The 18,075-nt window shown below is 39.7% G+C and overlaps 1 protein-coding gene across 1 annotated transcript in view; it reads left to right on the top strand.

Annotated features, from left to right (window-relative positions):
* Positions 1–127: 127 nt before the first annotated feature.
* The window catches only part of LOC308282757 (caspase-8-like), a gene marked incomplete at both ends in the record, with an annotated part of 28,387 nt that continues 10,439 nt past the window's right edge, over positions 128–18,075 (top strand). Inside the window, one exon of the mRNA XM_080723146.1 lies at positions 128–172. Coding sequence (XP_080579272.1) covers positions 128–172 — 45 coding nt within the window. The remainder of the gene's footprint in view (positions 173–18,075) is intronic.

Consider the following 18,075-nt stretch of genomic DNA (forward strand, 5'->3'; position numbering starts at 1 on the left):
GAGGGTGGCTAGCTTGTCCTGGTCCTCACGGGAGAGTTGTAGGGCGGAGGACAGGAGGGGCATGTAGATTGCGGCTGCTGGGAATTTTTCTTGGGCCAGCTTGTATAAGCGGCGGAGGGTCTTCCGAATGGTGTCGGGTGTGGCCGAGGACGACCAGTGGTGTGTCCCGAAGGTGAGTACCACCTTCCTGGTTTCGGGGAAGGAATTCGGGATTTTAGAGAGAATCTCGATGCCATCGTATATGGATGCTCCCAGGAAGGAGTCAACCTGTATTTTAAGGTCTTGGATCCTAGATAGGGAACCCAGGCTGGAATCGCCTAGGAGGAGAACTGGGCGGCTGGGGTGGACTCTCCAGAGGGATTTGGGATTCTTGGTGCTGTATTCGTGGTAGGTAAATAGGTATTTGTCGTTGTATTGTGTGACTGAGGTTTGGGGCTTGGGGAGGGTCTTTGGGGGGTCCGGATTGCGGGGTCCCGTTCTAGCGTCGAGAAGTTGGTTGGGGGTACCGGGGGTTTGGTTGGTCTGGGGCGTGGTGTGGTGTTCAATATTTTCAGAGGTACTTAGGTAAATCATGAACAAGGTGATATAGTGTTTTTATGGTAACAAATCTTAATTTTTATGAGATTTTATACTTTTTGCTCTATAGCGAATGGATTATGGTAATATTTGTAGAATTTATCATGAATTATTGGCACAGTAAAACAGGTTGGGAGTATTTTCAGAGGTACTTAGGTACATCATGAACAAGGGGATATAGTTGTTTTATGGTAACAAACTTCTTAATTTTTATCTGATTTTATACTATTTGCTGTTTAGCGAATGGATTATGGTAATATTTGTCGAATTTATTATAAATTATTGGCACTGTAAAACAGGTTGGGAATATTTTTAGAGGTACTTAGGTACATCATGAACAAGGTGATATAGTTGTTTTATGGTAACAAACCTTCTTAATGTTTATCTGATTTTATACTATTTGCTGTTTAGCGAATGGATTATGGTAATATTTGTCGAATTTATTATAAATTATTGGCACTGTAAAACAGGTTGGGAATATTTTTAGAGGTACTTAGGTACATCATGAACAAGGTGATATAGTTGTTTTATGGTAACAAACTTCTTAATTTTTATCTGATTTTATACTATTTGCTGTATAGCGAATGGATTATGGTAATATTTGTCGAATTTATTATAAATTATTGGCACTGTAAAACAGGTTGGGAATATTTTTAGAGGTACTTAGGTACATCATGAACAAGGTGATAAAGTTGTTTTATGGTAACAAACCTTCTTAATTTTTATCTGATTTTATACTATTTGCTCTATAGCGAATGGATTATGGTAATATTTGTAGAATTTATCATGAATTATTGGCACAGTAAAACAGGTTGGGAGTATTTTCAGAGGTACTTAGGTACATCATGAACAAGGGGATATAGTTGTTTTATGGTAACAAACTTCTTAATTTTTATCTGATTTTATACTATTTGCTGTTTAGCGAATGGATTATGGTAATATTTGTCGAATTTATTATAAATTATTGGCACTGTAAAACAGGTTGGGAATATTTTTAGAGGTACTTAGGTACATCATGAACAAGGTGATATAGTTGTTTTATGGTAACAAACCTTCTTAATGTTTATCTGATTTTATACTATTTGCTGTTTAGCGAATGGATTATGGTAATATTTGTCGAATTTATTATAAATTATTGGCACTGTAAAACAGGTTGGGAATATTTTTAGAGGTACTTAGGTACATCATGAACAAGGTGATATAGTTGTTTTATGGTAACAAACTTCTTAATTTTTATCTGATTTTATACTATTTGCTGTATAGCGAATGGATTATGGTAATATTTGTCGAATTTATTATAAATTATTGGCACTGTAAAACAGGTTGGGAATATTTTTAGAGGTACTTAGGTACATCATGAACAAGGTGATAAAGTTGTTTTATGGTAACAAACCTTCTTAATTTTTATCTGATTTTATACTATTTGCTGTATAGCGAATGGATTATGGTAATATTTGTCGAATTTATTATAAATTATTGTCACTGTAAAACAGGTTGGGAATATTTTTAGAGGTACTTAGGTACATCATGAACAAGGTGATATAGTTGTTTTATGGTAACAAACCTTCCTAATTTTTATCTGATTTTATACTATTTGCTGTATAGCGAATGGATTATGGTAATATTTGTCGAATTTATTATAAATTATTGGCACTGTAAAGCAGGTTGGGAATATTTTTAGAGGTACTTAGGTACATCATGAACAAGGTGATATAGTTGTTTTATGGTAACAAACTTCTTAATTTTTATCTGATTTTATACTATTTGCTGTATAGCGAATGGATTATGGTAATATTTGTCGAATTTATTATAAATTATTGGCACTGTAAAACAGGTTGGGAATATTTTTAGAGGTACTTAGGTACATCATGAACAAGGTGATATAGTTGTTTTATGGTAACAAACCTTCTTAATTTTTATCTGATTTTATACTATTTGCTGTATAGCGAATGGATTATGGTAATATTTGTCAAATTTATTATAAATTATTGGCACTGTAAAACAGGTTGGGAATATTTTTAGAGGTACTTAGGTACATCATGAACAAGGTGATATAGTTGTTTTATGGTAATAAACCTTCTTAATTTTTATCTGATTTTATACTATTTGCTGTTTAGCGAATGGATTATGGTAATATTTGTCGAATTTATTATAAATTATTGGCACTGTAAAACAGGTTGGGAATATTTTTAGAGGTACTTAGGTACATCATGAACAAGGTGATATAGTTGTTTTATGGTAACAAACTTCTTAATTTTTATCTGATTTTATACTATTTGCTGTATAGCGAATGGATTATGGTAATATTTGTCGAATTTATTATAAATTATTGTCACTGTAAAACAGGTTGGGAATATTTTTAGAGGTACTTAGGTACATCATGAACAAGGTGATATAGTTGTTTTATGGTAACAAACCTTCCTAATTTTTATCTGATTTTATACTATTTGCTGTATAGCGAATGGATTATGGTAATATTTGTCAAATTTATTATAAATTATTGGCACTGTAAAACAGGTTGGGAATATTTTTAGAGGTAGCCTACTTAGGTACATCATGAACAAGGTGATATAGTTGTTTTATGGTAACAAACTTCTTAATTTTTATCTGATTTTATACTATTTGCTGTATAGCGAATGGATTATGGTAATATTTGTCGAATTTATTATAAATTATTGGCACAGTAAAACAGGTTGGGAATATTTTTAGAGGTACTTAGGAACATCATGAACAAGGTGATATAGTTGTTTTATGGTAACAAATCTTCTTTATTTTTATCTGATTTTCATACTTTTGGCAATATAGCGAATGGTTTATGGTAACCCCCCCAGAGCCGGCCCTGTGTCTTCCGGGGGCCAGGGGGCCGAGTTACGGCCTTTTAGGCGGGCTGCAGTGGCGGCGTTCTGCCGCCAGGGGGCGCTCTATGCACAGCTGGCTCCGGGGCACAGAGGCGGACGCGTGGGTAACGGTCCCGTCTCTCCCAGTCGCTCCTAGCCCGAGTCATGGACGTTTTTGTGCGCTGCAGTGCCAGGGGCGCTGTCAATTTTCCTGGGTTCCATGGATCCCCTGGAGGGGGTCTACGAAGTCAAAGTCCCGAATTTCTCAAAAAAAAAATGTCCGATCGTAGTTAACATTGGAGGTCCAAAAATCGGAGCGGCGCGAGGGGGTCCCCGGAGCTCCAGGGGGTCCCCGGTTGGTCCCTCGGCCGAGGCCCCTCGGTCGGATGCGAGAAGGAGCGGCGTCGGCCCCTCGCCACCCGGTTCTCAGTCTCTATATCCCCAGGGGCGCTGGTATATCGCCAGGGGTCCCTGGAGGTGGTCCCCGGGTGAAGGGTCTGCCACTCTGGAGTCCGAGGCGGAGGCCCCTCGGTCGGATGCGAGTGGAGCTGCGAAGGCCCCACAAAAGCCAGACATTGTGATTCCAAGTCCCACTCAAGATATATGAGCTACAGACATCACTATACATCATATTCATTCAGTATATGAGCTACAGACATCAGTACTCTGTACATCATATTTATTCAGTATATGAGCTACAGACATCACTATCACTATACATCATATTCATTCAGTATATGAGCTACAGACATCACTATACATCATATTCATTCAGTATATGAGCTACAGACATCACTACTCTATGCATCATATTCATTCAGTATATGAGCTACAGACATCACTATACATCATATTCATTCAGTATATGAGCTACAGACATCACTACTCTATGCATCATATTCATTCAGTATATGAGCTACAGACATCACTACTCTTTGCATCATATTCATTCAGTATATGAGCTACAGACATCACTACTCTATGCATCATATTCATTCAGTATATGAGCTACAGACATCACTACTATATGCATCATATTCATTCAGTATATGAGCTACAGACATCACTACTCTATGCATCATATTCATTCAGTATATGAGCTACAGACATCACTACTCTATGCATCATATTCATTCAGTATATGAGCTACAGACATCACTACTCTATGCATCATATTCATTCAGTATATGAGCTACAGACATCACTACTCTATGCATCATATTCATTCAGTATATGAGCTACAGACATCACTACATCATATTCATTCAGTATATGAGCTACAGACATCACTACTCTATGCATCATATGCATTCAGTATATGAGCTACATACATCACTACTATATGCATCATATTCATTCAGTATATGAGCTACAGACATCACTACTCTATGCATCATATTCATTCAGTATATGAGCTACAGACATCACTACTCTATGCATCATATTCATTCAGTATATGAGCTACAGACATCACTACTCTATACATCATATTCATTCAGTATATGAGCTACAGACATCACTACTCTATGCATCATATTCATTCAGTATATGAGCTACAGACATCACTACTATATGCATCATATTCATTCAGTATATGAGCTACAGACATCACTACTCTATGCATCATATTCATTCAGTATATGAGCTACAGACATCACTACTCTATGCATCATATTCATTCAGTATATGAGCTACAGACATCACTACTCTATGCATCATATTCATTCAGTATATGAGCTACAGACATCACTACTCTATGCATCATATTCATTCAGTATATGAGCTACAGACATCACTACTCTATGCATCATATTCATTCAGTATATGAGCTACAGACATCACTACTCTATACATCATATTCATTCAGTATATGAGCTACAGACATCACTACTCTATACATCATATTCATTCAGTATATGAGCTACAGACATCACTACTCTATACATCATATTCATTCAGTATGAGCTACAGACATCACTACTATGCATCATATTCATTCAGTATATGAGCTACTGACATCACTACGTGGGGGGGGGGGGTCTAATTTAAAGCATCTGTTAATTGAATAGTATGTATTTCCATATTTTATACACCCTTGGTCTCGAAATCTAGAAAGTATAATTTACCAGCTCGCCTTGAACGCACCATCCCCTTGTCAAACCGTAAACAGCCGTGTAGAAGCGCAACATATTTTGAAGTGAGGATAGCGCGACCAGCTTTTCCTGAAGTGTAGATGGCGTGACCGCAGTCAGCTACGGGTATAAGTAACAGTGCTTCCAGCCCCGGCGGTTTTAATTCTTGTATTTGTTTTATTGAACCCTACCTACAACCCCACCCGTTCACTCAGATCAGCTAACAAAGGGAAGCTGACAGAAGAACCCTCCCTAAACACCCCAGGACAACGATCCACTCGTCCTAATGGTTTAATCTTTAATGGATGAGTACAGGGTTCAGGTTTCTACGTACATGTGTACAGTTATTGTGGGCTCTCCTGAAAGGCGAGCACACGTAAGTTATTGTCATTATTTATTCATTGTGGGCTCGCTGAAAGCGAGCACACGTATGTTGTTGTCAATATTTATCTATCTGACAGTTCTCCTCAAAACTTTGGCACCTTTCTACCTACTTACACCGAAAAATCGATATTCAAACATCAATGTGTTCAGCTTACTGTGGCGACGTGTGCTATTACCTTTTACAACAATCGGCCAAAGGGTGGCGCTTTGGCCTTTGAAAGTGGCCTTTGAAAGTGCAAACTTTGAACAGGTATAGATCATGCTCTGTTTGACGTACAGCCATGAAACCTGGACACACATATGCGTCTCCTCATGCCACAACTTTTACACTCTGGCTTTTGACCTCTGACCTTTAGATCTCCCACCATTTTGAATTATATGAAAAACAGTACAAATCTATCTCCTCCAGGAACTTTCGCGTCACGTGCACGGAACCTTTTTTACATGAAATTTGAACGTATATCTACACAGGCTATGGGGTGAGAAGTTTGTACGTTAAATCATAATTTTTTAATAATTCAATGAATATTGCGGTTTTTTGCAAATTATTCTTCTGCCTCTAAATCATACATGCATTCAAACTTTAAACGGGCATAAGTCATGCCTTGTTTCGTCTGTTCGTTTTAAAATTCACCATCAAAGCAAGACTTTCTACACAAACTAGTTCAAATTCAAGTTCACAGCTTCTAAATGAACTAGGTCATTTCGTACTTCATAATTCCACATTTGAACTAGTTCATGGTTCCCCAAAATGAACTGTTATTTTTAGTTCTTTTAAATGACATTTTATTCAAAAGACTATGTCTAAAACTAAATCAAAATTTGCTGTCAAAAACAACATCGCAAGAAATTCTTGAATACGGTAGATCTATGCACAAACTTGGGAAACTCACCAACAATACTTCATAAAGGAGGCTACATTTTAGTTAAAAGCTGTCATGTCACACCCTGGCCTGTCAGTAGCGCTGGTGTTCTTTCTCAGCCAAGAGCAGAGACAACTGCAGGGCAGGGCTCTTCTCCAGTCTCCTCTTCATGTCTCTATAGAGCCTGAACTAGCTGCTGTGTCTCCTCTGATGATGATGCACATACACGCACACACACACGCACGCACACACACACACACACACACACACACACACGCACGCACGCGCCACACACACACACACACACACACACACACACACACACACACACACACACACACACACACACACACACACACACACACACACAGTACAGTACAGACACCATGAAACAAAAGACATGCAAGAATAAGAATAAAGGCAACTTGGAGAGATACCTTCTGTAGAAAGGGAAGTGGGAAAGACACTTTCTGACAAGCCTCCAGCCAAGAAAAAGAAAGAGGGAAGTGAAATCTAATTCAAGAAGTGACCATCTTGAATTAGCATTTGGAGGCCCCAGCTGCTCTGGGCTCATAGTTGCCTACTGTACGTTGCCTCTTCATATGTAGGCTACCTGTGTATGTGGGGCCTTTTTGGTTCAGCTTTTGAAATTCAGGGTCAGGCGGTAGTACGTACAGTATGTCTACACTCATGATGTCATCAACATGGATCTGTCTCATATAGCGTCACCACCAGGCCGATTTTTTTCAAACACATTTTTGGACACTACTCCTACACATTTTGCCCCAAAATCACGCTGCGACCTGGCGGTCGCTTATCTCCCTATTAGTCTTATGGTGTTTACTACACAGGGCGGTAGTGGCTCAGGGGGTACAGTAGAGCGTTAGATCCTGGGCTCCCCCAGAGTTAGTGTCCTCCTAATTGCTCCCGATGAGCAGGTTGGTGCCTTGCAGTGGTGTAAAGTACATTTACTCAAGTACTGTACTTAAGTACACTTTTGAGGTATTTGTACTTTACTTGAGTATTTCCAAATTCCAATACTTTTACTTCTACTCCACTACATCTGGGATCCAATATTGTACTTTTACTCCACTACATTTATTTGAAAACTACAGTTACTAGTTACTTTGCCGATATAAATTATAATATGTTAAAACATATATAAACCACTTTATCCCTATGTTATACCTTGGCTATTTCAAAATAGCCGATCTACAAGCTACATATGTTCTGTACATTTCTTTGTGCATTATGTATGTGTTTGCAGTCTTAATATGCAAACTTTTGTGTTGGTGAGTTGAACTGGCATTACTGCAAGTAATTTAAACAGTGCTTTGTTTAGTTGCCTTTTTTTTGTAGGTTTCACTTCTACATTGGGGACGTGTCATCACAGACAACCAACACCACACCCCCGCATCTGCAACCGGCAAGAGACCACAATTCCAAGAATTGTAAACAGGAGAATAACCTAACTCTCAACATCAACAAGACCAAAGAGCTGATCATGGAGTTCACATCACTGAGAAACTCACCAGAAAGTGGAACATACACCGCAAATAAGTGAATGAATAGTTTATTTCGGCCAGTGACGGCCACTATCTCAAAACCGTTTTGGCTATAAATATTGAACCAGATGAACTACAAATGCTAACTTGGTGTCTATTTCATGTTTTTTGACCACTAGAAACATGTTGGAATGCTAATCTTTAAGGCTGGGTGTATCTCAACCTCTATCTTGCAAATTTCAAAGATGGCGTGTATCTGAATTTATTTTTCTTCTTTTTTTTACTGTACCTTGTGTATTACATGCTTCTTGAGCATTAGAAAGACATGGCCATGCTCAGATTTATGACTGAATCCATCTAGAGCACTCTAATTAGCTTATTACAAATATGGCCATACACCAATGTATCATAACATCATTATGATACATTATTACATGTATATTAGTCCGAAACCGATTTGTCTAAACGTTTTATTTTCAACTGATTCTTGTAGCTTGGGGTCACCTCTTATGAATTCAAGAGGGTGCCCAGTGAAATCCCCTGGGTAGTTTTAGTTATAACCCCTTAATGCCCAAAACACTATATAGTTTTTAATGTGTTTCTGCTTTAGGTCCACTGCCTGCCTAACCCAGATAATGAATACCATATCCATGCATGTACACTGCACCGTACACATAGAATAAAGAAATGAAATGCCTTATTTAAAACAATGGTTTTATTGAAATAACCACACCTGGTTACAGATGGACTGCTTTTTGCATGTGCTACGTGCATGCATAGTGTGTCTAATTAATTTGACACATAAACCAATACCATTTCAAGCTGTCTTCATTGATACATAACTTGCATGTTGATACCTCGATATCGATACATTTTCGATAATATATATTATTTTTTTTTTAATTTATTAGTTTCAGGCAAAATACTAAAATCTGCTTTCTACCGTGTTTATCCATGAACTTGGATATGTACAATGTAATTGATTTATGATTAAGACATTTTATCTTTCTTTATAATTTTTATCCCACAATTTTGTAACCCATTTTTTCACCCAGTGCCAATTGCCTATGTAATCCTGGGCTCTGCTCTCCCTGGGGAGACAACGGACTGACCTCATGCTTCCTTCTATGCATGAGAAGTCCAAGTTGCTTCTTTTCACCTGACAGTGGAGATTTCCCTGGTTTGGACATAGCACGTGGAAGGAACATGTTATTCCAACCAGTTCCTTTCCCCTCCATCAGGCGCCCCGGCTGGCAAGGGGGAGGCATTATTGAGACCAGGATTACGTGCATGTTTTTGGGAGGGTATCAACCCTAAATTAAGACATTTTAGATATTAACCCCTTCATATCTTTTTAGATTTTATATAATCAAGTGAAATGTATCAAATCTGCATTTTACAATCTTTATTAGTGAAACTGTAGCATATTTCCTTTCAGATGGTGATATTAAACCTTTCAGGCCATACATTATATTTTGATTTCCCACAAATACTCAATCAAAACCACAAATTGTACTTTCTCCAAGATGACGTATTCATATTTGTGGCATGATAAATGTTTTTGATTCCGAATTAATGAATATTAACTCTTTCATGGGAATTGGCAATTAATTGCTGTAGGCTACAGACTGCCTTCTCCACCTGATGGTATGGCCTCTACTACCTGAAAAACTATATCTTCGCATGCCCAAAGATATTTTCTCTAGGGGCAACATGTGGCACCACCCATTGCTGGAGTATGGAATGGTCGGTGGACCAACCAGTTCAGAGTTAACCTTCATAAGGAATCTGCTACGTTTGTTGAACAACTTTTATGAACGTGTTGTAAGTGAAGTAAGTATGTACCGGTATATGTACATTTCATTTGTACTTCTCACAGAGAGAAAGTGCTTTACATACAGTACATTGAAATAAAGACACAGACTGAAACATTCAAATGATATATTAAAAGCGACAACAAAATCTAATACATTACATGCCTGTCCAATAATGTCAAGCCTTCAGCCCGCAACCCATGGGTGTGATGTTCAGGGGTCATCAACATGTCCATACATGGACAAACATGTCTGTGGCAAGACCTGTCTGTGTCCGTGGCACGTTTTATATTGTCTATAATTTAGTTCACAATAATAATTTCACAATATAATCTTTAAAAAATAAGTTTGAATAACTTTGGTAACAGTATTGGGGTGACATGCTCATTAATATGTCGCAGGAGATTTGTGGTATTGTACGTGATACCTGTACCATTTAGGCTATATGAGTCAACTCAACTGCATGACCTGTGGAAAAGAGCAAAAACATGGCATCTGTTGAGAAAGAGAAACAAGGAAGGCAGAACTGGACAAGTAAAGCTTATGTCAGTTGAGAGAAAGTGTTTCAAAGTGTCCAATAGTAACAAAACAATAACAACAAAATTATAATAACACTAATCATAATCCATGATCTGCAGCCTCTTCATCAGACCTCCTCTGCATTAAACTGTTGTGACACTGCATTCCTTTCAATCCTGTCATGCCCTTCATTAATCACTCATCATGCACATAATTATCTGTTTTGACACACGCTTTTTCCATTGTTGGCACACCTTCGTTCTCATCGACATGTACCTGTTCACCTTCATCGTAACCACAACTATTAAAGCATTGACAAACTAGTTTATCTGGTAGAACTTAATGTCTGTGTGTCCTCAAGTAACTCTGTCCTCTGAAAAGCCACCTGTCTACTGTATATAATAATAATAACCATATGCAGTATAATCCTGCAATGTAAGATGGAAGCACTGTCGGTACTGATAAAACTCAATTATTGAATTATTGAAATCCCAAACATGTAATATACTTGGACCATGCCACATTTAATGCCTGTCTCTGTCTCAGTACTGCCCCCTAGCCTATTTTCCGTGAGCGGCCCCGTACGACGGTCAGTCTGACAAGCTTCTGACAAGCTGACAAGCTGACGACGTCATCGTATTTTCCGTTCTGGTCTTTTTACACAGCTGCGAACTCAATATGAAAAGTTGAAAACGCAGATATTCATTCAACCTGGGACCCGTATCCAAAAAAGATGCGGACTGGGTCATAAATACGCGTCTCTGTGAGTCAATAATATCGCCGTATAAAGTTTAGCGGAGTCAGAGCAACTCGTTTAAAAGTCCCCTAAAACTGAGATCATTTTATTCTGCCCCTTCCACCATCCCCTTTCAGTCACACCTTCGAAATCTGTCCATTAATGTCAAGCCTTCAGCCTGCAACCTGGGTGTGATGTTCAGGGGTCATCAACATGTCCGTACATGGACAAATATGTCATGGCAAGACCTGTCTGTGTCCGTGGCACGTTTTATATTGTCTATAATTTCGTTCACAATAATAATTTCACAATATAATCTTTAAAAAATAAGTTTGAATAACTTTGGTAACGGTGTTGGGTTAACATGCTCATTAATATGTCACAGGAGATTTGTGGTATTGTACGTGATACATGTACCATTTAGGCTATGTGAGTCAACTCAACAGCATGACCTGTGGAAAAGAGCAAAAACAATTGGCATCTGTTGAGAAAGAGAACCAAGGAGGTCAGGACAGGAAGTAAAGCTTATGTCAGTTGAGAGAAAGTGTTTCAAAGTGTCCAATAGTAACAAAACAATAACAACAAAATTGTGTCCAATAGTAACAATAACAAAATTATAATAACACTAATCATAATCCATGATCCGCAGCCTCTCCATCAGACCTCCTCTGCATTTAACTGTTGTGACACTGCATTCCTTTCAATCCTGTCATCAAACATATAATTTTCCAAACTCACTCACGCTCTAACGCTCTAACGCTCACGCTTATCTACGTTTATCTATTCACTCGCTTCAGCAACTGATCCCAAAGTTCACATGGTATTGGCCATTAGCATTATACCAACGCTGACGGAGCCCGAATTTCATTTCTCCCAAATTAAAGCTGTTTATTAGCGTTTTCTATTGTCTGTTGCCAGGGTTCAGGGCCGTGCTTACCATACAGGCAAAATAGGCAGCCGCCTGGGGCCCCCTCACAGCCTGGGGGCCTCATGAGATTATTATTATTATTTTATTTTTTAACCAACATGGCCATCAGGGGGCCCCAGTTGAGCTCTCAACTGTGAGACAGAGAACAGTTGAAGTGAGGGTGAGGGTTAACATTAGCTCATTAGAATCTGAAAAGAGCGTGGCTCTCAAAGGTGTGACCAGAGAACAATGGTCCTGATTACCCAAGCGGTTCTTTTGTGTCTGTTCTGTGATGTCACGTACATTACTTTAACTTTAAGAAGGATCGATGCAGGGAATGGATACATTATTTCTAAAGTGTGTGTATATATTTATATTTAAAAAAAGTTTTGAGGGCCCCCATATTTATATATACATATAATATATGTGTATCAATTCCATTTCATTTTGGGGGCCCCAGATAGTTTGAAGTGGGGCCCGGGATGAGATCAATATAAAAGAAGGGTAAAAAGGGCCTTAACATGAAATGTGATGTTTAACTTGAAATACTTTCACAGGGTTTACTGGGGCTTCTTAAAGATGGCACGCATAGTTTGTATACTGTTTATTTATATTTAACATTTTGAGGGGCCCAAATATATCCATTTGGGGCCTCTCAATCTCTCAAACAGAAACACCCAGGGGGCTCCATGAGTTATCGTCAAATATAAATAAACAGTAAAAAGGCCCTTAACATAGTCATGTAATGTATGTGTTTAACTTCGAATGGATATGTATAGCCTTAACCCACTGACTGTCCTGTGAGACAAACTTTGTCTTTGAAAACCACTGCAAAACATGCACTTAAAAGTTATTCTTATTCTTATTATAATTACGTTTTTTTAAAACACTATAAGTAATAACACTGATTCAATTCATAGGTTTAATATTGTATGAAACTTGAGCTGAAGTGTGTTATTTAACATGAAGCAACCATCCTTAGATGACATTTCTGCCACAGACATGCAGCTAATTACCACCTGAAAGAAGTTGGCCTGTCGCTGCAACAATGGGCTCTGATTATCTGAAAAGAGCTTTAATGTCACAAGTTACTTTAGTCTCCTTAAAAATATAAACAAGATTTATACTGTATATATTTATATTTAACGTTTTGAGGGCCCCCAAATTCATTTGGTGCCCCACCAGCTCTCAAACTCAAGCTCTCAATACCCTCATATATAAATAGTAAAAGGGCCCTTAACAAAAGGCTGTTAACATGGTCATGTAATGTAATGTTTAACTCAGTATTCTTATTCTTATTACTTTACCTGTCCTGTGTCAGTTGCTTCTGGTGAGAGAAGTTGAAGCTCATTCTTTATCTTCTATATGTCAAACATTGTGGCCATCCATAAGTGGTTAGTGAGCCTGCCAAGGGAACCAGATCCCTGGTTGTCACAGGTACGATTCCAGGCCAGGTTAGCAATGTGTTGCAGTGTCCCTGAGTAAAACACTCAACCCCTGTTTTCTCCCTCCTCCTCTTATTATTTTCTCTGGAATTCTTTTGAAAAAGTGCTAGAGTTTATAGGCTATTAAACTTATGTGTTATTAAAAATATATATATATATATATATATATTTTCAAATAATTAAAAGCTAAAATATAGGAAACAAAACATAAGGGAGTATTTATTCGCGACCCCTAGAAATTGGTCCGCGACCCGCATATGGCTCCCGACCCAGGGGCCTCAAACTGGGGTTTGCCTGGGGCCTCCAAATCGCTAAGCACGGCCCTGCCAGGGTTACGGTCTGTTCCTCCAGGCCATGGGATCTGGAGCCCCACACACACACACACACAGCTCCCTCTCTCACAGTTAGGAATGTGCATTCTCTCAGGAATGTGCACTCTCTCTCTCTCTCTCTCTCTCTCTCTCTCTCTCTCTCTCTCTCTCTCTCTCTCTCTCACGCTTTCACCAGGTGCGTTTGATGTGTGTCTAATCTTCCAACGGGTAAATAAATATACACTCCTCCATGAGCTGCTCCTTACATTATGATGCTCTCACGCACGCACCAGTTACAGTAACTTTCCCCACAACCCACACTCTGCACATATTTTGGAGCACACATCTTTGAACGGGTAAGGTCTAGTCTATCATAAACCGGTAATTAGAGAAGTCAGTTGGTCACACAATGCCTTTCCACTTTTATCTATTCACTCGCTTCAGCAACTGATCCGAACTTTCACATGGCATTGGCCATTAGCGTTATACAGACGGTGACGGAGCCCGAATTTCATTTTTCCCAAATTCAAGCTATTTATTAGCGTTTCTTCACCACTTCTGTTCAACTCTACAGCCTGTTGTCATGGTTACGGTCCGTTCCTCCAGGGCATGGGATCTGTAGCCCCACACACACACACACCCCTCTCTCTCACAGTTAGAAATGTGCATGCTCTCTCTCTCTCTCTCTCTCTCTCTCTCTCTCTCTCTCTCTCTCACACACGTGGGTTGCAGGCATGCACGGGTCGCGCATTCACCGGGTGCGTTTGATGTGTGTCTCATCTTCCAACGGGTATGGAAAAACTATGTGGAGTAGAGGTCTTCACGGGGGCCCCGACCCCGAAATTACCCGAGGACCCGAGAGACCCGTACCGGGTTCGGTCAGTGTTTTATCATAATCACTCGGAGCCGGGTTGGAAACGGTCGCATTTCCCTCGGAACACTTCGGAACACGGGACTGTAATCATCATGTGTATAACCCGAGAGGACCCGATAGGACCCGTACTGTGTGTGTGACTTTTTATGCAAACTATAAAGCAAGCAATCAATCAATGTGTGTGTGTGCGCTGGCGTGCGCTGCTGCGCTGTGATCAGGATACGGGACGAACTGGAGTTGTGTTTAACGTGTGTGCTGTGCTGTGTTTAGGCTGGCTGACTTAGGATCAGATTCAGGTCCGTTATTAGCAGCGAGGCAGCGACATGAAGAATGGCTGTGTGTTAGATGATAATGCTGGTCTAAGATCAGATTTACAGCGGGGAAAAAAGAGCTTGGTGCGTGCGTAATGCATGCGTGTGCGTGATGCGTAGCAGCTTCTCCTGCTGTCGCCCGTCAGGCTGATGAGAATTAAGCACTCGCCTACAAGTTAAACCATGACAAACAAACCGAAAATGACTTACCTCTGTTGATAGAAAATAGCCTTTATTCCTGGCATTTGTTTTGATGTTAATATTAGATTCCTTGGCAGCCTTCTTCTGCCTGTCAATCAGTTAACAGCGCACGCCGCACAGCTGCCGTGAGTGAGGGATCTGGGACCGGTACATGAAAGGGGATTTTAATAATGATTTAATGGTCGGGTCTCTCAGAACCTCGGAAATAAAAGGATTTCGGGACAACATGTCACGGGTTTCGGTCAGTAAAAAAAAAAAGTCGGAACGGGACGGAATCGGACGAGACGTTACGGGGCCACTCGGGTTTGGTTTTGTAATTTGATTATTATTTCGGAACGGGTCGGAATCGGACGAAATTTGACGGTACTTTTCGATTTCGGTTCGCTTTTTTGGACCCGTGAAGACTTCTAATGTGGAGCAAGCGCATACATCCCCATACTTCTATTCACCTAATTTTGCTGTTAAATTATTTGTATCCATCATAATTCACTCCTCCATGGGCTGCTCCATACATTATGATGCTCCCACATATTCTCACGCACACACCAGTTACACACCCACACATATTTTGGAGCACATATCTTTGAACGGGTAAGGTCTAGTGCCCTTCATTAATCACTCATCGTGCACATAATTATCTGTTTTTACACGCTTTTCCATTGTTGGCACACCTTCGTTCTCATCAACATGTACCTGTTCACCTTCATCGTAACCACAACTATTAAAGATACGTTGACAAACTAGTTTATCTTGTAGAACTTAATGTCTGTGTGTCCTCAAGTAACTCTGTCCTCTGAAAAGCCACCTGTCTACTGTATATAATAATAATAACCATATGCAGTATAATACCCTTTGCAGCTAAGTGGCCCTTTTGCTCCTGCAATGTAAGATGGAAGCTCTGTCGGTACTGATAAAACCCAATTATTGAATGGTTGAAATCCCAAACATGTAATATACTTGGACCATGACACATTTAATGCCTGTCTTAGGATTGCCCCCTAGCTGCCAGTATACAGAGGAGGGCTTCGGTCTCAGGTTTTCTAAAGCATAGCTAGCCCAACCTAAGCACTTTAACCCTGCCATATAGGAGGAGTCCATTATACTGAAGAGATATAAGCCTATGTGTTTCTGATAATATAAGTGATCACTTGTTTTGCATGTCCATGGCAAAAATAAAATATTTATGCAAATGTCCATCACAAGCTGGCATGGTGATGACCCATGGTGATGTTTGATTCTGAACTGTCTTTCAAAATGCGGGTAACCACTTTGTTTGTTTTGTTTTTTCAACTGAGAAACATTTCCAAATTCAAGTCATTTTTATCAATTGCAGACCTTGGAAAACAAGTGATAAATCATTGCGATTTTGATAATTACAATGGATAAGCATTAACAAACCAGTTCACATGAACAATACTGATGTAAAATAAGATCCAAAAGGCTACATATATTTTATATGCACAAAATTACAATTCAAATGTTGCGATTTTCCGAGGATGAAACAGGGTGGTCCCTTTGGCTTTTCTGAATGAAATGCCTGGATCCGAGGCTACCGATATGCTGAAACCGCACATGTAGCCAGTACGCACCCTTAGATCCTCTCTTGGATTTCCCCTCGACTTGGCCTGGCATTATCCAGACTGACTGATAACGTGGATTCATTCACACGTTCCTCCACGGTATATGTGTCTGGACTTCTGTCCATAGGGAGCGAGTATGAGAAAAATTATCTGGCCAATTAGTGGCTACGTTTCTGTACAGTGAAGGGCAGTGTCTGATTGGCCCGATCATTTTCTGATTTCTCATACTCGCTCCCTATGGGCCGAAGTCTTGATTGATACTGTGGAGAAACGTGTGAGTGAATCCGCGTTATCAGTCTGGCTAATGCCAGTGTACGCCTTGTCACTATGGGCGACAACTCTGACCCTTAACTGATTGTTCATAAATAAGCCACATGCACCCTACAACGTCACCGCCCGCTGCATTCACTAAACTGAGCACACACCCGGGCGCATTTAGTCAGGAATACTCACGTCAAAGTAGATTTAACCATTTATTGCAGAAATGTAATACAGTTGATCTTGGCGTTAAAGGGCTCAGTGCTCTGAGATGTTACCTGAATTTTGCACACGCATGCTTGCTAAGCAAAATCAGGGAACCCTAACTTCTAAGTAAGACCCCATAGGGATACAATAGCAGAACAATAGCAATACATTGACACATAACATAAATCAACAGACATAACCACAAGTATTTTAAATTATGCCAGACTGATCAAAAGGTGGAGGCTGGGGTGGAGGAGGCAGCTCACAGCACGTATCTGATTCCGAGCCTTCGGATAACCAAGCAAAGCAAGCCGTATTTAAAGGAGCCTGCCCTACTGAACGATAGCTTTGGAGTAGGGCATATGACAGTGTGACGTAATAACCAGCAGATAATTGTGTGAATGAGGAAGGAAAAGAGCTGACTGACAGCTGAGATATATCTATGTGACTACAGGCTACAGCTGGGCGGGGCTATGTGTCCTATAAAAACTAACCTGAAGCATTCATTTTCCGAACGCAACCTAAGAAGTGAATCATATACAAGCTCCCAGAGAAGAGAGAGACACACACTGAAGAAAGAACCGAAGATCAGACACAGACAAGTTGGACACCTCT

This window comes from Nannobrachium achirus, assembly GCF_963921795.1.
Source record: "Nannobrachium achirus genome assembly, chromosome: 4".
Lineage (NCBI taxonomy): Eukaryota > Metazoa > Chordata > Actinopteri > Myctophiformes > Myctophidae > Nannobrachium > Nannobrachium achirus.